The sequence below is a fragment of the Pelophylax lessonae genome (assembly GCF_965119305.1).
Source record: "Pelophylax lessonae genome assembly, chromosome: 3".
Classification (NCBI taxonomy): Eukaryota; Metazoa; Chordata; class Amphibia; order Anura; family Ranidae; genus Pelophylax; species Pelophylax lessonae.
In genome coordinates, this window is record NC_138770.1 from 316,530,616 (window position 1) to 316,554,551 (window position 23,936).

A 23,936-nucleotide genomic window follows, 5' to 3' on the forward strand; every position below is an offset into this window, starting at 1 on the left:
CGGAGGCTTCATGTTCAATGAACAGATTGCAAAATGTGCTTGCCAGAATCGCATCGCATAGGTGTTCACGCCCATGCAATGCGATTAAGCTGTGGCGAAAAAAGGGTCTTAAGCTGGATACGCACTATACAACTTTCGTTGGTAGATTTCCTTCAGATTTACCTTTTCTATGTAGTGCAAGGGCCTGCCTGATTGCATACAAATTGAAAGTGTTTAGGTCTGACCTCATATTATATGGTTTTGGTAAGTCTAAAGGAAAAAATCTAAAGAAAATTGTATAGTGTGTATCCAGCTTTATAAACATTTTGCTGCAAATGTGATGCAATTTGAACCATACAAAATATATGGTTCAAATCGCATCGCACAGACATCACATGTGATGTGCACAGGAATGCTGTACGTTTTTGAAACCGAAGGCTTAAAAAAAGCAATGGAATCAAAAAAGTCAAAAAACGCCAGTTAGCAGCGTTTTCTTGGCGTTTATCAGCATTTATCTGCGTTTATTGACGTTAGAGCATTTCGTCACTCAAAACCCACTAGTTTTCAGGTGTTTTTACAGCCAGAAAACGCCCCTTCCAAAAACTGCTGATGGCAGCCTATGTGTGCATGGACACATAGGATAACATGCTGGGGAGTTTACTGGCTGCAGAAAAAAAAGGTCTGACGCCAAAAACTGCTGATAACAGCCTATGTGTGCATGGACACATAGGATAAAATGCTGGGGAGTTTATTGGCTGCAGAAAAAAAATGTCTGACGCCAAAAACAGCAGCTGTAAAAACGTCCAGTGTGCCTTATAAATATGAAGTCCAAATCTATTTTTTGGAGCCATTTAACACATTTCTTTCCAAGCCATCCTCTACTATAGCCTTTAATTTCCCCTTATGATCATGTACATGAGCGTCATACATAGATCATGTATCATACCTACAACATATCACGTATCAGGCACACAATGAAAACCCAATCTTTGTAGATAATGTTACAGCACTAACAAAGCTTATTAAAAACCCAGGGGAAGCCCCGCTACCTGCCCTCTCAACAACGTATTTTTGCTAGATGTATTGATGCTTAAAAAGTAATATTGAATGCGCTTCTTTGACTGTATAGAAAGCGTTTTTTTTTTTTTTTTTTTTTAATCAAACTATTTATTTACCATAACTAACAATTCAACATAAAACCCAAGAGAAACACACAAATCTGCACCCTGCTGGTGATCAGTTAGTTTGTTTATTTATTTTATTTATTCACCAAATACAATTGTAATGGTAGTAATGTACAATGAGTCATTCTCAGAATGGCACAGCATTGCCTTATTGGATTCAGAAAATGGTGTATTATTACTAAGTCCTAAGTCCATGCAAAGGTTTCAAGAAGCTTTAATAAATAAATAAATAAAAAAAACAAGAAGAAAAAGAACAAAAGAAATTAAAAAAGGTACAAAATTAAAAACACAACTATTTACGTCCCTTGAAAGAGGCGGTTAACAGCTGTTATCTCACATTCAGAGACTGCAAGGATTCCTGAAACCATCCCTTGGTTGCAAATATCAGTAAAACATTCTTCAACCAAACTGTTTAGTTTGTTAACTTTCATGGTCACCAGCAGTTCTAGACAGAGAATGGAGGTGCCACCACCAGAATATGTGACATATGCATACCTTTATCAAGTGACTATACTTGATAAGTATCTCCTTAATGTATCTGTACAGAGGCTATAACACTGTAAATACCCCAGTGTGTAAATTCTTGGAGCAATTTTGTACCCATAATATATTATTTATTAGGGCCATTTAGCAAAACTAGCACAGACAATATTTGGAGCAGCTGTGGATGGTAACCAATCAGCATCTACCTTCAGCTTGTTCAGTTAAGCTTTGAAAATGAAAGCTAGTCGCTGATTGGTTGCCATGCACAGCTGTTGCAGATTCCGTCTGCTCCAGTCTTAGTAAATTTACCCCACTGCATATATATATCTTAACAACATTCAGTTTGGGGTATCTGCAGCAGTCAAGTGTATTTTGATTTCCTTTGATGAAGCACCAGAGCTGTATTGAAAGATTTATCAATAGGATATCATTGCTTTATCTAGCATAGGTAAGTATGGTAAAATTACGTGAGCAGACAGCTAGCTGGTCTAAAGAACCGACATTTATCAACGATTATAAAAAATATGGTAACAGATACATGTTCCCAGTTTGCCTTTGTCTCATTAAGTTTACTTTTTTAAAGATGTAAAATTATTCACAAGTAACTGTTTTTTGCTGGTAAAATGCAATCAAGGTTAATAGGGTTATACATATAAAATAATTCTAAATAAAGCCCTAACTCAAATGAGCATATAGTCGTCAAAACACACATTACTGCTGCAGATCTACTGTAAAAAAAATGCCCTGTTCCATCAGTTTCTGGAAGCAGCTTTAGGAAACATAAGGATTTGAATATTACCAACTACTGGGTGATGTCTAGATCAGCATTCACAGAATGTTCCTAAAACATGGTGGATAGCAAGTGTTTAGCCCAACGACACTCAATGCAGTAGGCTCTGCCTATAAACGAACCCCGCCTGGAAGAAGAGTGGTGTAATAGATCTACAGAGGTGCCAGTTCAGACATTAGTCAGTAGAAGGGGGTGATAAACAAGGGTAGATTATATAGAAATGAAATATCTTGCGCAAGGTAGAAATATGTGCAAACATTCCATATCTCTGGTTTGAAATTCTGAATGTAAAAAATGAAAATTGCTACATATGCAGAATGCAAATATTTACAGAAAGGAGTACGAATGTAAACTTTTTATTATACATGAAATGTGCAGCATATTTCTACATGTGCACTAAAGTAAAGCTAGCACATATATAATATATATTTTTTTTATATCTATATATAACAATTTTAGCTGGATATAAAGCATTTTTTGTATTTAAACATGTACTGTATAATACATTAGTTAGGGAGAAAGAGCTGACATGGAACAGGCATCTTGTAGCAAGCAGCGTATTGATGTGAATCTTGTCAGCACATACTGATTGTACGCATGTCACTGTCACCTGGGTCAGTTTTCACACATTCGTGGTGGTGGCAGCAGTATGTTACATAAATGCCTGATAAGGGCACCCCCCCAGTGACTGCCTTAAACTGCCATCCAGCCGGCTGACAATCATTCTGCATCCAGAAGGTGGCTGTGTCTCTGATGTGACATTGCACAATCACCAGCATATATCAGAATTCAGATTATTAACAAAGAGTTGTTTATAAAAAATACAAATGTAAAGGGTTCCTCTTAAAAAGGAGCGTGCTGGGGAGGGGGTCCAGGATGAATTCGGAAGCTCATGCAAGAGATGGAGCAAATAAAGTCTTAGTCTTGCTTGGGTTTGGACAGCAAAAGGACGGCCTGTGCCTGCTCTGCGCCCTCCAGCTGCTCTGCTTCCGACCTGCTGGTATCTTGATCATGAGGGGCAAAATGGGGAAGAATGGATGGTTGTCCAGTCTATTATTGTTCTGATCCTGGTTTATTGATGAACTGGAGGGGATATGGCATTAATAATCACAATTCAACCTATATATACCTATATATACATGACATACATGAATATATATATATAGATATATAAACACAGCTGCGCAGGTGGGTTCCCTGTGGGTCCACAAATACACACACAGCTAAAGATTATTACTTCACTAGAGACACATATTGTCAGAATAAAGTGCATTTCTAACAACCTACAGCCCCTGGGGTGTACACTGTGAGGCAGGAGGAGGAGGCAGCACCTGGCAAGGGTTGGAGTTGATAGGCACAAACTCCATGGTGCTCCAGTCAACAAGCACCTTCTTGGTACACAGGCAGGTACTAAGGACAACAGCAGCCAGTGCACTGTAGGGTTGGCTTTAACATGAGTTGAGACTCATCACTGCCCCCAGAGCCCAGGGTGAGGGACAGTGACAAGGGAAATAGGAAGGTGCTGAAATGGATATCTCCACATTGGAGGTCATTGGCGAGGACTGAGTGGAGTGGGGAGCCGGATGGCACCATCAGGAGACCTGCAGAGGGTCTGGATCAAGGTGGAGGGTGGAGATTTGCCAGCAGCCTCAAAGCCTTTCCTTCTTCTCCATGTCCACAAACATGCACAGCCAAAAGTGCTTACAAATCAGGGAGGAGAGTGAGCGCTGGAGAGCAACCACTTCCACACCTTATACTCCGGAGGGAGACTTGTCCGACACCCCCTTCAGCACCTCGTCTATTCTGTCATCTTCAATAACAACTGAGGAGAGGGAGAGACATTGGGTTGGGGATCAGAACACTAGAGCACCAAGAGAGGTGAGGGAGGGAGGGAGGGAGGGATAACAAAATCACAGGAGACTAAAGTGAGAAATGAGATGCAAGGAGTTGCAAGATGTGGAGGAGGCGAGGCCTAGGAAAGCAAGCAAAACAACATGTGCATTCACTCCCACACTGCAGCTGGCCGTAGTCTAGCGATGCACACACACATAACATGATGATGCATACACGTGTAAACAGACATATCTTCCTAACTACGTACACATAGAACTCGATATATGAAAACTGGAACAAAAAAAACATGAAGCCACTGTAGCAGAGAAATCACCGTTCTTCATTTTTAATGGTACGTTGGAACAACCTGATTACTTCCTATGGAAAATAGTTTTAGCTGCTTCATGTTTCATAAATCAGGCCTAAAATGTATATTTAAAACTATATTTAAAATGTTCATGTTAAGGATTTACAAACTGACTTAGGCAAAACTCTTTGAATAGGATACACCCCTCACATTTTTGTAAATCTTTTATTATATCTTTTCATGTGACAACACTGAAGAAATGACACTTTACTACAATGTAAAGTAGTGAGTGTACAGCTTGTATAACAGTGTAAATTTGCTGTCCCCTCAAAATAACTCAACACACAGCCATTAATGTCTAAACCGCTGGCAACAAAAGTGAGTACACCCTAAGTGAAAATGCCCAAATTGGGACCAATTAGCTATTTTCCCTCCCCCGTGTCATGTGACTCGTTAGTTTTACAAGGTCTCAGGTGTGAATGGGGAGCAGATGTGTTAAATTTGGTGTTATCGCTCTCACTCTCTCATACTGGTCACTGGAAGTTCAACATAACCTCATGGCAAAGAACTCTCTGAGGATCTGAAAAAAAGAATTGTTGCTCTACATAAAGATGGTCTAGGCTATAAGAAGATTGGCAAGACCCTGAAACAGAGCTGCAGCATGGTGGCCAAGACCATACAGGACAGGTTCCATTCAGAACAGGCTTCGCTATGGTCGACCAAAGAAGTTAAGTGCACGTGCTCAGCGTCATATCCAGAGGTTGTCTTTGAGAAATAGACGTATGAGTGCTGCCCGCATTGCTGCAGAGGTTGAAGGGGTGGAGGAGGTCAACCTGTCAGTGCTCAGACCATACGCCGCATCAAATTGGTCTGCATCGCTGTCGTCCCAGAAAGAAGCCTTTTCCAAAGATGATGCACAAGAAAGCCCACAGACAGTTTGCTGAACACAAGCACAATAAGGACATAGATTACTGGAACCATGTCCCATGGTCTGATGAGACCAAGATACACTTATTTGGTCAGATGGTGTCAAGCGTGTGTGTCGGCAACCAGGTGAGGAGTACAAAGACAAGTGTGTCTTGCCTACAGTCAAGCATGGTGGTGGGAATGTCATGGTCTGGGGCTGCATGAGTGCTGCCGGCACTGGGGAGGTACAGTTCATTCAGGGAACCATGAATGCCAACATGTACTGAGACATACTGACGCAGAGCATGATCCCCCTCCCTTGGGGCCGTAGGGCAGTTTTCCAACATAATACCAACCCCAAACACACCCCCAAGATGACAACTGTCTTGCTAAAGAAGCTGAGGGTAAAGGTGATGGACTGGCCAAGCATGTCTCCAGACCTAAACCCTATTGAGCATTTGTGGGGCATCCTCAAACGGACGGTGGAGGAGGGCAAGGTCTCTATCATCCACCAGCTCCGTGATGTCATCATGGAGGAGTGGCAACCTGTGAAGCTCAGGTGAACTTCATGCCCAAGAGGGTTAAGGCAGTGCTCGAAAAAATGGTGGCCACACAAAATATTGACACTTTGGGCCCAATTTGGATGCTTTAACTTAGGGGTGTACTCACTTTTGTTGCCAGCGGTTTAGACATTAATGGCTGTTTGTTGAGTTATTTTGAGGGGACAGCAAATTTACACTGTTATACAAGATGTACACTCACTACTTTACATTGTAGCAAAGTGTCATTTCTTCAGTGTTGTCACATGAAAAGATATAATAAAATATTTACAAAACTGTGAGGGGTGTACTTACTTTTGTGAGATACTGTATATGTCATATATTTAGTATGTTTTTTTTAAAGCCTTCTAGACAGTAAGAGTAGGTCTAAAAACTAACATGGGTAAGGTGAAAAGACAAATGGTCATCCAGATCACTAAAACTATTTGATTGAAGCATCAAACCCAAAAACAAAAATGTAATATAATGCAGCTTACCAGTTCTTGTGGTGGCTGCATTTGTTTTTCTTTTTTCTTACCCTTTATTTTCACATGGTGATCCAGCCAGTAACACACTTAGGAGAGATTTACTAAAACTGGTGCACACAGAATCTGATGCAGCTGTGCATAGTAACCAATCAGCTTCTAACTTCAGCTTAGTCAATGAAGCTTTTACAATAAAACACAAAAGCTGGTTGGTTACTAGGCATGGCTGCACCAGATTCTGTGTGCACCACTTTTAGTAAATCTTCCCCATTTTGTCATTGGGCTAGTTCACCTGGGCGGCATAAAATCAAACAAATAGTTGAGCAGCAGGTTTTATCACCCCCCCCCCCCCCCACCACCCAACTAAATAAAACAATGTAGCCACTTAGTGCTGCAGTCATGATACTTTGCAGTAGTGGCCTGTTGCACTTGGCAGGTGGTGCTGCCACTGAATGTGACCCATGCAAGAGAATGGGGTTGTTCAGCCACTGCCTGCAATGCATATGGTTGTGGCATAGCTTTGCAGCATTTTGAGGTTTAAAACAGGAGATGAGGAGGCAATATTTTTCCTCTTCACCGCCTGGCAAATGCTATGTGAGCCACACGTGTGAACGAGCCCTAAGGTTGTCTCCATTCTGGATAGAGCAGCAATGGAGCCGCCCTTAGAAAGCAACATCATCAGTCAGAGAAGAGGATAGTGTTAGATTTACTAGCAGATTTAGTTGGATTTGTCAAACAAATTACAGCCAAACTCCAACTAACACTTTTTAAGTAGTTACAGCAACAGTTTTTTTTCCCTTTCCCTTTTGGGATAAAGGATTTACTTAAAGGAGATGTACAGCCAAAGCTTGTTTGGCTGTACATCTCCTATTGGTCACAGGAGTGCAGATCGTTCTGCACTCCAGTGACCAGTTTTCAGCAGAGAGCGGTCTGAAGTCCGCTCTCTGCTGACGTCACAGATGTCAGTCCAGGCGCCGCATCATCACGACCACAGAGTCGGGATCCAACAGATGCCTGGACCGACACCCGGCTCAGCCTCTCAGTGAGCCACTGAGAGCCTGAGCCGGCCACTCCCCGCCCCTCCACAGCTTAGTGCTCCAATCTGCTTAGGGAGCTGTCAGAACCGAGCGTCACAGATGTCAGTCCAGGCGCCGCATCATCACGACCACAGAGTTGGGACCTGCCAGATGCCTGGACCGACACCCCACTAAGCCTCTCAGCGAACCACTGAGAGCCTGAGCCGGCCACTCCCCGCCCCTCCACAGCTTAGTGCTCCAATCTGCTTAGGGAGCTGTCAGAACCGAGCGTCACAGATGTCAGTCCAGGCGCCGCATCATCACGACCACAGAGTTGGGACCTGCCAGATGCCTGGACCGACACCCCACTAAGCCTCTCAGCGAACCACTGAGAGCCTGAGCCGGCCACTCCCCGCCCCTCCACAGCTTAGTGCTCCAATCTGCTTAGGGAGCTGTCAGAACCGAGCGATTAACAGTGTTTGATTGCTCGGTTCTCAGTGCAGAGGCGCCAGGGGACAGATGTAGCATCGAACCGATGCTACATCCACTTAGAGGGGAAAAACACCAAACCCCATACTTCTCTTTTAAATTAATAAAAGCTGCTTATTGTAGCCACTCCTGACAGCGCTAAATGTCTCAACCTTCTAACTGCCACTTTAACTGGTCAGGTTGGTCTGTTAAATGAAGTTGAAAAATAACAAACTTACTGGCTGGATCGCCAGGTGAAAATAAAAGATTGTAAGCCCAGAAAAGGAAACAAATGCAGCCACCACATCTAAGAATTAGTAATCTGCAATAAATTAAATTTATGTTTTTGGGTTTAATACTGCTTTAAAGCTACTGCAATAATTCCTTTCAAAGTAAGATATTTTGAGCTGGGGGCAAAATAATTGTACACAAATATTATTAAAAATGGATTGATTACCTGTGTTACATCATTATCATTTAACATAAAATAATGTCAGCGCTGCAACTTTTCCCTCACTTTAATGCTCATGTTCTGGGGAAAAGCAGGAATTTCACTAGAGCATTGCAACTTTGTTTTTGGATTTAAGCTCCCTTTTATATATTTGGTATTAAAAAAAAAAAAAAAAACAATCTTAATTTTGTTATAAAACATTTACATCAAAATCTGGCCTTAATTTTGCCACAAAATGTAAAAGCTTTGCCACTGCTTCAAAAAAACTGTAGCTTAACATGGTATTTCTCACAAATTGAACTGCTGTGTTCTTAATTCTAATCCCCTAAATAAATGTTCTACATTTGTTATAAACAATGATACATGAGACAGTATTACCACCTAATCCATACACTATATTTATGATAAAAAATAAATGTTTTCCCTTACGTTTTTTAATTTGTCTCTGTTTTATCAAACTGCAAAACAGAGAAGGAAATAGCTTTACTAAATTGCATTTGAAAATAAACATCTCCCCAGCCCAAATAAACAGATCAATGCAAGCGTTGACTCACACAAGGGTTGGATAGAACCCTACGCACATGTATGCTGCAGCAGTAAGATCAGCACCTTGGACAGCAGCATGTCCAGCAGCCAAGATGTAACACAGGGAATATCTCAGCAGGAGGGATGGAGATCTTCCTGTAGCAGGCTCAACATGTGAATGTACCTGTATGCATCAGCCTGGAGTGCTGGGACTTGGAAAAGAATAGGTTGCTCTAGAAGTATCTAGCTGACAGCAGAATGTATGCATCAGCCTGGAGTGCTGGGACTTGGAAAAGAATAGGTTGCTCTAGAAGTATCTAGCTGACAGCAGAATATATGCATCAGCCTGGAGTGCTGGGACTTGGAAAAGAATAGGTTGCTCTAGAAGTATCTAGCTGACAGCAGAATATATGCATCAGCCTGGAGTGCTGGGACTTGGAAAAGAATAGGTTGCTCTAGTAGTATCTAGCTGACAGCAGAATGTATGCATCAGCCTGGGGTGCTGGGACTTGGAAAAGAATAGGTTGCTCTAGAAGTATCTAGCTGACAGCAGAATGTATGCATCAGCCTGGAGTGCTGGGACTTGGAAAAGAATAGGTTGCTCTAGAAGTATCTAGCTGACAGCAGAATGTATGCATCATCCTGGAGTGCTGGGACTTGGAAAAGAATAGGTTGCTCTAGAAGTATCTAGCTGACAGCAGAATGTATGCATCATCCTGGAGTGCTGGGACTTGGAAAAGAATAGGTTGCTCTAGAAGTATCTAGCTGACAGCAAAATATATGCATCATCCTGGAGTGCTGGGACTTGGAAAAGAATAGGTTGCTCTAGAAGTATCTAGCTGACAGCAGAATGTATGCATCATCCTGGAGTGCTGGGACTTGGAAAAGAATAGGTTGCTCTAGAAGTATCTAGCTGACAGCAAAATATATGCATCATCCTGGAGTGCTGGGACTTGGAAAAGAATAGGTTGCTCTAGTAGTATCTAGCTGACAGCAGAATGTATGCATCATCCTGGAGTGCTGGGACTTGGAAAAGAATAGGTTGCTCTAGAAGTATCTAGCTGACAGCAGAATGTATGCATCATCCTGGAGTGCTGGGACTTGGAAAAGAATAGGTTGCTCTAGAAGTATCTAGCTGACAGCAGAATGTATGCATCAGCCTGGAATGCTGGGACTTGGAAAATAATAGGTTGCTCTAGAAGTATCTAGCTGACAGCAGAATATATGCATCAGCCTGGAGTGCTGGGACTTGGAAAAGAATAGGTTGCTCTAGTAGTATCTAGCTGACAGCAGAATGTTGTTATAGCTATGGTCACAAGTCACACCATTCATAGTGCCTGATGCTGATCAACCCCGTGTGACCTGCCAGAAACCATGCAGTCTGAGGATCTGGACTGAGAGACCCTGTAACAGTTCTATGACATCATGATGATTCAGAGTAAATAGAGAAATTTGCATGTCATTAAATAAAATGGGTCTGGCATTGATCTATCAAGATCTTTACAAATATATGTAGTATATGCATAGATGTATAAACTCAAAGTGCACATTCTAAATCCTGTACCTTCTAGTAATTATAGAATCTATTAACATTAGAAGGCTTCTACAAAAAGGGGATAGCAGTTTATGGAAATTCTTCTAAAGATGAATGGAAATCTACCTCCAGGTGGGAGCAATAGATGGCACCAGCATGCCCAGTATACTTTAGGTACATTTCCATAAAAAATATGTCTGCTTACCTATCTCATCCAGCTCAATATTTTGGAATATCTCTTTGCATTTATCTGGCTAGCCTGTCCCAATGTTCTGTGTGCCTATGTTCCTCTCTGATTAATGCAGTTTGCACCTACAGACCCATAAACTTGTATGGAGTCTATAGATTCTAGCTAGACACACATACTGAATCATGTACTCTTTTCTCCTTTACACGTGTAAATGTGTGGAAATACCTCTCTAACACAGGCAGGTTTCATCTAAATATAGATTTCCTCTGTAAATATATCTAATCTGTCCAGAGAAAAGTAGCAGAGCTTCTTTAATGAAGTCACACACTCTACATAATGAAATCACTTACACCCACAGACACAAGTGGACAGACCAGCCTGCTTCATGCAGCCAGGAAGATGAACAGAAAAATAACCACACATACATATCAACTGGAAAATATGCAACATTTCATTTTGGGGGGGGGGGGGGGGTGGGAGGGTTTTACAAAGAAACAGGAACACAAAAAAAATAAATTAATTAAAGAAGATGTTGGGGAGAGACATGGAGAGAGATCCAATGAGTGGTTTATGGAAGTATGGGGATTGAGGGGAGTAGACATGGGGATTAACATGGGGGCATAGTTGGAGGATGGGGGGCAGGAGGAAGCATAGATGAATCATTGAAGATAAGAAGGGTGATTGAAGAACTGAAAGAATGGACAATGAGAAGATAAATAAGAATGGGGATTGACAGGGAAAGACAAAGTATGGAAGATTTGGGGGAGAATAGATGATAGATGGGAAACTACAGGCATTATTGGAGGATAGTAAACTGTGGGGCTTTTAGAAAAAAAGAAAGGAGATTGAATGAAGTATTGTATATTTAGGTGATGGGAGGCAGGGGAGACTGATGGAGGATGGTAGGTTTTAGGATCTGAGATAGAACAGAGAATATGAGAAATTATTGATAAAACAGAGAATAATGAGGGGAGTATATATAGGGGATAGGAGGTTGGCGGTCCAGATAGAAATAGGAAGGTTATGAGATCATAAAAATATTGATGGGAGCATATTTACAGGATAGAAGTCTAAAGGGATTTATAGAGGATGGAAGGTTATGGGATTACAGATGGAACATAGAATAATCAGGGGAGCATATACAGCCAATGGTTGGTTCTTGGAATAAAGAAGGAACAGGGAATATTGGGGTAAACATATATAGAAGATCACAGGCTGGAGGGACTGATGGAAGATGGTAAATTGTTAGTAATATAAATGGAAGAATATTGGGGGAAGCCTATGTAGAGAATGGGAGACTCGGGGAAGGTGTGGGGGGGGGGGGGGGTATGAATAAAGGAAAGTAGATTGAGGAGATCATAGATGGTTTGATGGGAGCATACATAGATGATGGGAGACTGAAGAGACTGATGGGGACTATAGATTACGGGTATCATAATTGGAAGAGAGAGGGCTCAGGGAAGCATATATATATATATATATATATATATATATATATATATAGAGAGAGAGAGAGAGAGAGAGAGATAGAAAGAATCAGATTGTCAGGATTATAAATGAAAAACAAAGGTTTAAGGGGAGCATTTATAGTGGATGGAAGAATGATGGAGGATGGCAGGCTGTGGGGTTCACATATGGAAGAGAATGAGAATAGATTAAAATGTGCATATATAGAGCATAGGAGACTGATAGATAATGGTAGATTGTGGGGATCATAGATGGAAGAGAGCATATTAAAGGGTGCATTGATATAGGAAGGAAGACTGATGCAGGATGGTAGATTGTGGGGTTCATAAACAGAGGAGAAAGGATTGAAGTGAGAATAAATAGAATATGCAAGACTAACTGAGGATGGTGGATTGTGGGGATCATAGATGGAAAAGAATGGATTAAATGGAGCATATACAGAGATTGGAAGACTGATGAAGGATGGTAGATGGTAGGGATCATAGATGGAAGTGAGAGTATTAAATGGTGCATGTATTGAGAATGGGAGACTGATTGAGGATGGTAGATTGTAGGAATCATGGAAAGGAGGAGAGCATTAAAGGGAGCATATATTGAGAATGGGAGACTGATGAAGGATGGTAGATTGTAGGAATCATGGAAAGGAGGAGAGCATTAAAGGGAGCATATATTGAGAATGGGAGACTGATGAAGGATGGTAGATTGTAGGGATCATAGAAGGATGAGAGAACATTAAAGGGAGCATTTATTGAGAATGAGAAACTGATTGAGGGTAGGAGATTGTGGGGATCATAGAAGGACAAGAGATCATTAAAGAGAACATATATGGAGAATGGGAGACTGATTGAGGGTGGAAGATTGTGGGGATCATAGATGGCAGAGAGAATATTGAATGGTGCATAGATAAAGGATGGAAGACTGATGGAGGTTGGCAGATGTGAACATCCATGAAAGATGGGGATCTAGAAAAAGCCATGGGGGGTTGCCAGATTTTGGGGAACACAGATGGATGATAGGGGATTGAGGGGACCATAAATGGAGAATAATGAGGTGAGCAGGGAGTTGAAGAAGCACACCAGGGAAGTGAGAGATGATTATAGATTATTGAGCAGTTAGAAGATAAAAGAAAGGCTGGAATGAAGGTAAATGTTGGGATGTAAATCCAGTGGAGTAGATGTATGGGTCTGATAGGGCTCTGAACACCTCATCCTCTTACCTCTCTTTGCTCTTCCGATCTGTCCCAGTTTTGGGGGTCTTTTCTGCTGGTTGCCCCCAAAAAAGGCGCTGGTGTCCTGAAGACGACAGCTGAAGGAGATCTGCCCCACCTCGGTGTCTGAGCCATAGTGCCCCATCTTATCCTCACTGTAGGGGAGAATCTCAGACATGTTGGCAGCACCAGCTCCAAGTCTTGCAGCACAGAGATGTGGATGTACACAGCGATGAGGGATCCTAGTGTAGATCCTGCAGATGCGGATGGATGGCAGAGATGGGCAGTGGGCACGGTGAGATCGCTGTTAGCTGCGCTCCTCCAGCTCCTTCTCTAGGCGTCTGAGGAGACTCTAAGAGATTCTACATCATAAAGGGAAGCAGGTGACGTCATGGGAGGGGGGTGTGTGACATCAGGAAGCGAGTGCGGAATAACAATGACACTGCAGCAAACAAGGAATCAACTTCACAGAAACAAACCCCAGAGAAGAGGACCGGGCGGGCGGGGAGGAGAATATCCTAGGCTGGGGTCCGGGGACTTCCTACTTAGCTGGGCTCTGATGGACGGGCACCGAGATCATTTGCATACATCGTCATAGAACACATGATCCACACCTCTCATTTCTATTCCATCACCTTTATCCCCTCACAATGACATGTCAACATAGAATATATACTATATATGAATATGACATGATCACAGGAATCCTTAGCAGTTATTAGCCAATCAGGAATCGCCTTTCTCTGCTTGTCCTGCTGTAAATTAGTTAAAGGTGACACTTGATTGGATGCAAGCCCTGTGCACCGTCTCTAGAAATCCCTTGCTAGAGGAGCCCTTGAAACAATGATCAGGTATGGGGAAACCCCTGCTAAAACTAGCATTGCACCAATACCAGTTTCAGTGTCCATACTAAGCACTGGTGCAAATGCTTTCATACTGAGCAACAGTTCACATAAGTGCGATGACAGATATCGCATGTGATTCGGAGCGCAAATCACGGGCGATGTCTGTGCGATGCAAATTCAGCCATACAGATTGTATGGCTGAATTGGCATCAGATTCGGACACAACTTGTACAGGACCCTCGGATCTCATGGGTGTTCACATCTATGCGATCCGATTCATGTGCGAACCAGTGCCATCTTAAGAGCATTAGAGGCCCCCGGGCAATGCAGTGCACTGGGGCCCTGCCTAAACAATCACCCACGAGAATAAAAATGCAAATTATCGATAAGGCGATATTTATTGGTACAGCAGTGCCAGGCTAATGACCGCTTCCAAGTTCAGCGGCTGGGTCCAGTGAACAAACACAGACAGACTCTACTGTCCTGTGTGTGCCTGTTCCTGTGGAGGTGGACAGGCATTCCTGCAGTCGTGGGCTCCCCCTCCACGGCCCAAGTGGCCTGACAGCAGCACAGGGCCGACAGGTGCTTGCCACCTGCTAAGTTCCGGCGGGATTCGGGACTAATGCTTGGCTGGGGCGCTGGGCAAGTGGGGCCCCCTGGGAAGGTGGGGCCCCCGAGCAACTGCCCAGCGTGCCTATTCGGTAAGACAGCCCTGGTCCAAACTGACAGTTTGCACTGCGATATGTGAACTGATCTGGGGGTGTCGTTAACTTTGTATTGACACCCCCAGCAATTCGCATATAGCAGTGTGAACTGCCTGCAAGTTGAATGCGATGCGGCAGTGGATTCAGGGCTCCCACATCGCATATGTGTGAACTGGGACTACTGATATTTTTGGTTCAGGTGCAATTTCCATTGTACTTTGACAATTGGCACCTGAATTTCACCTGATGAGATCTGAAATCCTGCTGTCAAAATGGGACCACACATACACTTTTTTACCAAAAGTATTAGAACGCCTGCTTTTACACGCACATGACCATTAATGGCATCCCAGTCTTAGTCCGTGGGGTTCAATATTGAGTGGGCTCACCCTTTGCAGCTATAACAGCCTCAAGTCTTCTGGGAAGGCTGTCCACAAGGTTTAGGAGTGTGTCGATAGAAATGTTTGACCATTCTTCCAGAAGCACATTTGTGAGGTCAGGCACTGATTTGGACAAGAAGGCCTGGCTCACAGTCTCCGCTCTAATTAACCCTAAAGGTGTTCTATTGGGTTGAGGCGAGTCAAGTTCCTCAACCCCAAACTCGCTCATCTATGTCTTTATGGACCTTGCTTTGTGCACTGGTCCAAATCATTTGGGTAAAGGGGATTATGGTGTGTGTTTTTTTTCAGGGGTTGGGCTTGGCCCCTTAGTTCCAGTAAGGGGAACTCTTAAGGCGTCAGCATACCAAGACATTTTGGACAATTTCATGCCACCAACTTTTGGGAACAGTTTGGGGATGGCCTCTTCCTGTTCCAACATGAGTGCACACCAGTGCACAAACAAGGTCAGTAAAGACATGGGTGAGTGAGTTTGGGGAGGAGGAACTTGACTGACCTTCACAAAGTCCTGACCTCAACCCAAAAGAACACCTTTGGGATAAATTTAGGGCGGTGCCAATGGTGCCGCTGCTGTGTCTAAGCCAATCAGGAGGGAGAATCTTGGACGGCTGGACATCGCTGGACAGAGAGGAACCTCTGCTAAGTATGAAGGGGGCTGCTGCACACAGAAGGCTTAGAATACATTAAGATAAAAAAAACTTTCTGCCTTTACAACTCCTTTACCACTGATGCCGGGACAATTTCTACTCCCTTTTCTACTCCCTCTGGCCACAGTTCGGCCCCCTAAAGTCTGGAGGACAGCAAACTGGCTCTTTGTTTAGAATGCTTGGAGACCCATGGTCCAAAACAACTGACACTAAAATAGGTATCAGTAATTGGTATCGGGGAATACTTGAGAAATAATGTCGGTTCTTGTACAAAAACTGGTATTGGTGAATCCCTAGTTAAAACCAATTCATTGTTGGTCAGTGAGTAAACTGGCTCTAATGCTAGGTACACACGGGCCGACAATCTTTTGAAAATGGGCGGCTCAGTAGTTACAAGCCAACTTTCAGCCCATTTGTGCAGCTCCTCGACTAAACAGAAGCCAGTCTCACAAGCAGATGATCTGCATCTAATCAAAGCTTTCAGTCATTGGCTGCAAGCACTGATCAGTGGGGGGTTTACCCAGAAGAGTTGAAACTTTTATAGCTGCAAAGAGCGGGCCAACTCAATATTGAACCCTACAGACTAAGACTGGGATTCTATAAAAGTTCATGTGCGTGGAAAGGCAGGCGTCCCAATACTTTTGATAATATAGTGTAAATAACATAAACTGACCATTGTAAGCACCCCTGTCATTGGTAAACGGTTTGTCTCAACCCACTTGATGACACTTTTTACTGGACAGCTTGGTCTGCTAAAGGATGTTGAGAAATAACAGACTTACTGACCAGATTACTGGTGAAAATAAGAGAGAGAGAGAAAAAAAAGAAAACAAATGCAGCCACTACATTTAAAGATGACCTACACCCTCCCTATCAAAGACAACATTTTATATCTCTAACACTGTATATATAATAAAAAACATACTAGTGCATAGAATCTATTAATCGTTGTCTTGCTTGCAGGCAAAGTTCTTCCTACACTGATATTTTCAAGCGCCACCATCTTGATTCGAGATCTGGTGCAGGTGCATGCACAGACATGCCTTGGGGATCTTTGCGTGGTCAATGGGACCTGGCAGAACCCTGCGGCATGTCTGCACATATGGATCGGATCCCCTGGATTTACTTTTTTCTTTTGCAATTATGTATGAGGGAGGGGGTGGAGGTGGGAGACAGAACCTTAAAGTAATTGTAAAGTCTCCTTTGTTTTCATATAAAAATAACAATCATGTTATACTTATCTGCTCTGTTGCAGTGGATTTGCACAGAGCAGCCCGGATCCTCCTCTTCTCGGGCCCCTCTTCTGCGCTCCTGGCCCCTCCCTCTTGTTCAGGTCCCCCACAGCAAGCAGCTTGCTATGGGGGCACCCGAGCTGAGTCACAGCTCCCTGGGTCCATTTAGACACTGAGTCCCAACCCGACCCCGCCCTCCTCTCCCCTGATTGGCTAGATAACTGATTGACAGCAACAGGAGCCAATGGCGCCACCAGAGATGTATAGTAACAAAGTAGAACTACTGTACTTAAAGCGGAGTTCCAGCCATTTACTCACCTGTCCAACGGTCCAGCGATGCGGCCGGCGGAAGCCTCGATCCTCTCCCTCGGCGCCGGCATCACTGCTGTGGGCACCCGGCTGTTACAGTTTGCGGCTTCACAGCCGGGTACCCACTGCGCATGCGCGAGTCGCGCTGCGCGCCGTGATTGGCCGGCAATCTTCTGGGACCTCTGACGTGTCCCAGAAGATTGCAGGGAGGGAGGGGGAGAGGAGAACTTCCGCTCAGGGCGCCGCGGCGCTCCGAGCGGAAGTGGGAGCGGGTACCTGTCAAAACTAGGTACCCGCTCCCCCCCCCAAAAAATGACATGCCAAATGTGGCATGTCGGGGGGTCAGGACTCCCTAAAGCGGAAGTTCCACTTTTGGGTGGAACTCCGCTTTAAGTACTAAAAGGCGGTATTTGTACTTTACTAGAGTATAATTTTTTTTCTCCTACTTCCACTTTTACTTCAGTACATATTTTTGAAGTGTTTAATACTTTTACTCCGATATTTTGTTTTATGTGCTGCATAGTTACTAGTTACAATTATAAAAATGTTACAAATCATTCCATTCCAAACCCGCACCTCCGCTGACTTTTTTTACTCGAGTCTCACTGTCTCTGAGACTCACAAGTCACGACCAATTCCCGACCCGATGCGATGGCTCAGGGGCAGAGCCTTGCCGCCTCTGCCCTCCCTCGGCTCGGCCCGATTCCCGCCTCCCGCTCGGCTCTCAAGTGAAGTGGTGGTGGCGAGAGAGGAGAGACACCTGCCCGCGGAGTGATCTCTCTGGGCCCTGGCTAGGGGAGGGACTGTGAGTTACTAGAGTCTAGACTACTAGACTCTGGGCACTGTGCAGCGCGGTAGAACTGGATGGAGGTAGGAATATATTCTTTTTTCTGCAGGGGGGACTGGACTGGGGACTGTGGAGAGAGAGGCTGGAGGACTCGAGACAGCCTAAGGTAGGAGAAGTAAGAACTGTCTTGAAGTCAAGTCACTCACTAAGGGGATCGGATCTATTCAATGGGGGAAGGGACCTTCCCCCATTGTTTCACGACTAAGAAGGTCGCTTACTCATTACCAAGTCACTTAAGAGACCTTCTTAGTCGTGAAACGAGTCTACCTTTTTGTCCCATGTCTCACAGTTTGATTTCTTGATGTTTTTTTGATGAAGAATAAATCACTCCTTTTTGATTTCAACCTTCGGTGTGCGGTAACTTTTTCCTTATTATATCTAGTTACCGGATGACGGATCCGACCAGCACCTGATACTGCCTCACCTAGAGCGGTCACACCCAAGTTTGGATTTCAGACAAGTTTAGGTGGATGGCCATGTCTTGGTAGGTTTGCAGTTGTGCCATACTCTTTCCATTTTCGGATGATGGATTGAACAGTGCTCCGTGAGATGTTCAAAATTTGGGATATTTTTGTATATCTAACCCTGTTTTAAACTTCTCCACAACATTATCCCTGACCTGTCTGGTGTGTTCCTTGGCCTTCATGATGCTGTTTGTTCACTAAGGTTCTCTAACAAACCTCTGAGGACTTCACAGAACAGTTGTATTTATACTGAGTGACAATAAGAGGTGACTTGGCAAAGGTGATGGAGGGCCGTGTAGTGAAGAAGCTTTTGTGCATAGGCTCCTTCCCTAATATTGGGTCCGAACTGGCAGTAGGGGGAATCCTAAGGACCCAGTCTGAGGGTCACAGAAGATAAACTGCAGCTTCAGGAGTAAGCATGGGGTATGTACAGAGTGAAACTTCCTTCTTAGTATTTATGTGAAACATTTGAATCAATGTCACTGGGAGCGAGGTGACTAATAACTGGGCTAGAGGAGTTCAGTAAAGGCTCAGTGGTACCGGTTCAGAAATGCTGCACAATATAAAGAGTTAAGAAGTGTATTGATGACTGTTATCTTTAGTGCATAGAGTGTAATGAGGATTTGATGTAAGTAGTGAACAATGTGAAGAGTGTAGAAGTTGGGCCATGCATTAAAAGGTGTTAACTGTGTGCTTTTGGACAAGCATCGCTTTTAAGTTGGAGTGCTGTCTTAAATGGCAGCCTTGTGTTAAATGGCAGCCTTGTGTTAAATGGCAGCCTTGCGTTAAACGGCAGCCTCAGCCCTTGTTTGGGGGCACTAGCTAGCGCTCTCTCTATTCCCCACATGAGCGCAGTAAGCCCCACCCATATATACCCGGAGTAATGAAATCTGACTTGGATGACATGGTATTTTCATATACATGAGAGCAGTGACACTTCTCTATCAGTAATTTGTAGCATTAAATACTATGTACACAATTCCACATGAATTTATGATATAGAATTGATGTTGTCATTCTGTGTTAGGGTCACATCTCATAATCACACTTAACCACTTGCCGGCCGGCCACCCACCGTGTGTGTAGTGCGGCAGTGTGGCTCTATTGCGCAAAACAATTTACATGTACGTTTCGTTCGCTAGACACTAGATGGTGCGATCGCACTGTCGAAGACCGTGATTGGCTAGCGAGGATGTCACTCAACGCCGGCCACTTGCGATTGTTCCCGTGAGAGGAAGAACGATGATCTGCCCCATGTAAACACGACAGATCGCTGTTCTGACAGGGAGGAAGACAGCGATTTTGTGTTCCTGCTAAGCTCAATTTCTGTCTTCCTCCAGTCAGAGAACCCCCCGCCACAGTTAGTGAGCACCCCCTAGGGACACACTTAACCCTTTGATTGCCCCTGATGTTAACCCCTTCCCTGCCAGTGTCATTAGTGCAGTGTCAGTGCATTTTTTTTTTTTAGCACTGATCACTGGTCCCCAAAAAGTGTCAAAAGTGTCAGTTAGATGTCTGATTTGTCTGCCGCAATGTCGCAGTCCTGCTAAAAATCACTGATAGCCGCCATTACTGGTAAAAAAAAAATATATATATGTAAATATAAATGCTATAAAAATATTGCATCGTTTGTAGACGCGATAACTTATGTGCAAACCAATCAATATGCACTTATTGGGATTTTTTTTTACCAAAAATATGTAGTAGAATACATATTGGCCTAAATTGATGGAAAAAAAATGATTTCTTAATTTTTTTTTCGCTGTGTTTTGTAGCAGAAAGTAAAAAATATATACATTTTTTTTTTTCAAAATTGTCGCTCTTTTTTTGTTTATAGCGCAAAAAATAAAAACCACAGAGGTGATCAAATACCACCAAAATAAAGCTCTGTCTGTGAGGAAAAAAAGGACATCAATTTTATTTGCACTACTGCGCAATTGTCAGTTCCGTATCAGTGCCGTATCGCAAAAAAATGGCCTTGTCATTAAGGGGGGTAAAACCTTTCGGTCCAGAAGTGATTAAAGGGACAAAAAAGGTGTTTCAAATGCTACAGACAACTTATTACACTGTGCCCCTTTGACCTCCAGAGATTTCAGTGTGTTCGTTTCAAAATGATAAAAAAAAATTTGGTCACGACTTAACGGCATTAGTTCCAATTCTTCAATGTGACTGTCTCTATTTTTTTTTTTTTTTTAAAAAAAAAAAAGAGAAAAAGAAAGAATAAAAAAAAAGAGAAAAAGACATCTCTGCAAAGAAAGAAAACAATTAATACTTGCCTATTCCACTGCCCACACCGCAGGACTCCTCTGTATTGAAAATGTAAGCTTACGTAAGAATGTTCAGCATTCCCCCTGTGGTTTCCTCCAATGGCCTCTATGTCACTACCGGACACAGTCCTGAAGATCTTTCAGCAGGCTTGGATCCTGAACACAGGGGAATTCGCTAGCATGGGGCAGTAGGACACGTAATAACTGCTTGCTTTGCAGGGACGTCTTTTTTTTCTTCCTTTCTTTTAAAATGCCAGACCCGGCCATTATAACAGTGATACACGAGTGCACCGTAAATACAGCTACAATGAAAAGTAAATAACTGAAAATGGAAAAAAAATGATACTGTAGAATAAAACCATAAAACCAAATGTGATAAAAACATTTACTGAAAAGTGAGATTCATTCACCACAGTAACTAAATGCCCCATACTGAATATGAATACACACAAGAAATGAAAGAAGCATTTCTGTATCAGGAGAATATCTATTGTGCTTATACAGTAGATCACAACTGAGCTATTCAATTTGGTACACGCTTCACAGAAGCAGGCATTCACTCTTTGGAGGAATACCACTGTTCAAATGCATAAAAGGACAAAAGTCAAGAGGCAGCATTACATCCATTTGTGCCCACGGCAAAGATAATAGACAGGCACTCACACCACTTTTATACTACCCTATACCGCTATACTAACTGCTTTGGAGCCTAGTCAAGGCAGTCAAAGTTTCAGGTAAACACAGTCGTTTCATTTAAGCCAAGAAAACAGTAAAAAGCTTCAAACATGCTTGGGATAAACATAGATCTATGCTCAGACTGTAAAGTTAATGAAAAAAACGAAACAAAAAAAACAAAAGAAAAAAATCGTCAGACTCGATGGACTACTCAGTCTTTTTCTGCTGTCACTTTTCTGTTTCTAATTAATCCATTCACACCTGAGCGTACCATTTTCAGGCATTTTTTTGGGCTTTTTTCTGGCATTTTTTCAGGCTTTTTTCAAGCGTTTTTTTGCAGGTGTTTGGAGGCAGGCATTGACATCTAACAAAAACGCTTGTAATCTGCCAAAAAGAAGCTCATGTACTTTTTTGAGCTTCAGGCGTTTCGCTTCAGGTGACAAACGCTCAGATGTGAACAGGGGCCATTGAAATTAAGAGGATTCTGGGCATTTAGAGACTTCAGAGATGAGCGTTTTACGAGCTGAAATACGCTCAGGTGTGAACAGGGCCTAAAGGAAATTTAATCTGCTAAAATGCTTGTGTGTCATAAAAAAAGTAAGACATTTGTTTTCACCTTTTTCATCCTTTGTTCCACGGCATTGATAATCTCCTGCAGTTGCTTAAAGCGGAGTTCCGGCCTCAAATACCTTTTTTAACTAAAAATACCCTTATAATACTAATCCATCGCCCTTTACAGAACCCCTATTCTCATACTTACAAGGTGTATAGTATTGGATTTTAGTCAAAATCTTACTTTTAAAAACGCTGTCTGGGCGCGGCCATCTTAGACGTGGGCATCTGAAGCCGCAGTGTAATCTGCTGTGTCCTTCTTCCTGATTCCAGGGAGTGTTCTGGGAGTTCTTCCTGATTCCAGCCTCCTGGGAGTGATGACAAACAAGTGATGTCGGTGGCTGTGGCCACAGAGGGGGGAGAAGGAGGAAGTACTATAAAAAATGCCCTGAAAATAAGGTAAGGGACCCCCGAAAAAAATTGAAAATGCCCAATTGTTGATCAGCATAGCGAGCACTCCAGGAATCACTAAAGTTGCAAAATAGGTCGGAACTCCACTTTAAGGGCTCTTTCATAGGGGCTGTTTGATCAGGCCCGCCTCAGTTTTTCAGGCGGAGCTGATCTGACCCTCCAATCTTTGCTGTGGAGCAGAGGATGTCAGCAGTGACATGTCCGCTGACATCTGCCACTATCCGATCTGATCTTGTCCACGAAATTCAGACGGATGGTGGTCTGGCAGATTGGATAGGATTGAATAAAAACAGACAGGCGGTCTATCTCCATCCGATCTCCCCATATAGGAGAGTGGGACTGTGTCTGTGTCTGCTCTGCACAGTGGAGCGGACAGGATCTGTTATCCGCTTGCTCAGCGGAGATCAATGGAACGATACCCCGCTGATCAAGTGGAATCCGTTCCATAGAGGTGCCCATATGAAAGGGGCCTTAGAGTGACTTCCTGTCTACATGCATGCACACCCACTCTTAACCCAACACAGCGGCCCAAGGGGGTTGTACACATGCCATGGCAAACATTATTTACCTGTCACGCTGCAAATGCATGCAATGCAGTGGCAAAGGCTTACAGAGTTAAAGCCAACAGTAAGGATGTCTCCTATCCACCTGTCAAAAGAACTTTGAAAAGTTATCCACTGCAGATTGCTTTTCAGAGAGCTGGTAAGGGCTGCCACAAATGTAAACAAGCCCTAAATGACAAAACAAGTGTCAACAGGTTATATTTTTAAAAGAATTAAGATTTAAGAATGTAACAAAGTTATTTTTTAACCACTTGCAGACTGCCCGCCGCATTTTTACTGTGGCAGGATGGCTTGGCTGCGTGATCCGACGTAGTACTATGTCGGGTGCTTACGTGGTGCTGGCAGCAGGGATGCCAATACACGGGGCTGGTGGCACCGATTGCTCCCCGCTGAGAGAGGAAACACAGCCGACCGTTCTTCTCTCTGAAATGATCACAGAGTGCCTGTGATCCTTCTATATAGGATCACAGGTCTCTATAGTAATTTTACAAGCCACTCCCCTAGGCCACTAGGTTAACCCCTTCCCTGCCAGTTGTCATTATTACAGTAACGGTAAATATTTTTAGCACTGATTACTGTAGTAATGTCACTGGTCCTC

At 43.3% G+C, this 23,936-nt stretch overlaps 1 protein-coding gene across 1 annotated transcript; it reads right to left on the reverse strand.

The window, feature by feature from the left end:
- Nucleotides 1-1,209: 1,209 nt before the first annotated feature.
- Nucleotides 1,210-13,597, reverse strand: CAMK2N2 (calcium/calmodulin dependent protein kinase II inhibitor 2). The gene is made up of 2 exons (XM_082251192.1): nucleotides 13,374-13,597; nucleotides 1,210-4,258 (listed from the first exon to the last, which is right to left on the reverse strand). Exons 1-2 carry the CDS (start codon nucleotides 13,540-13,542, stop codon nucleotides 4,188-4,190), a joined length of 240 nt encoding a protein of 79 aa, XP_082107318.1. The 5' UTR covers nucleotides 13,543-13,597; the 3' UTR covers nucleotides 1,210-4,187.
- Nucleotides 13,598-23,936: the final 10,339 nt, after the last annotated feature.

Coding starts and splice junctions, on each gene's coding strand:
- CAMK2N2 (XM_082251192.1), bottom strand. CDS start 13,542: ATGTCTGAGATTCTCCCCTACAGTGAGGATAAGATGGGGCACTATGGC. Junction 4,259..13,373: donor GATCGGAAGAGCAAAGAGAG/GTAAGAGGATGA, acceptor CCCTCTCCTCAG/TTGTTATTGAAGATGACAGA.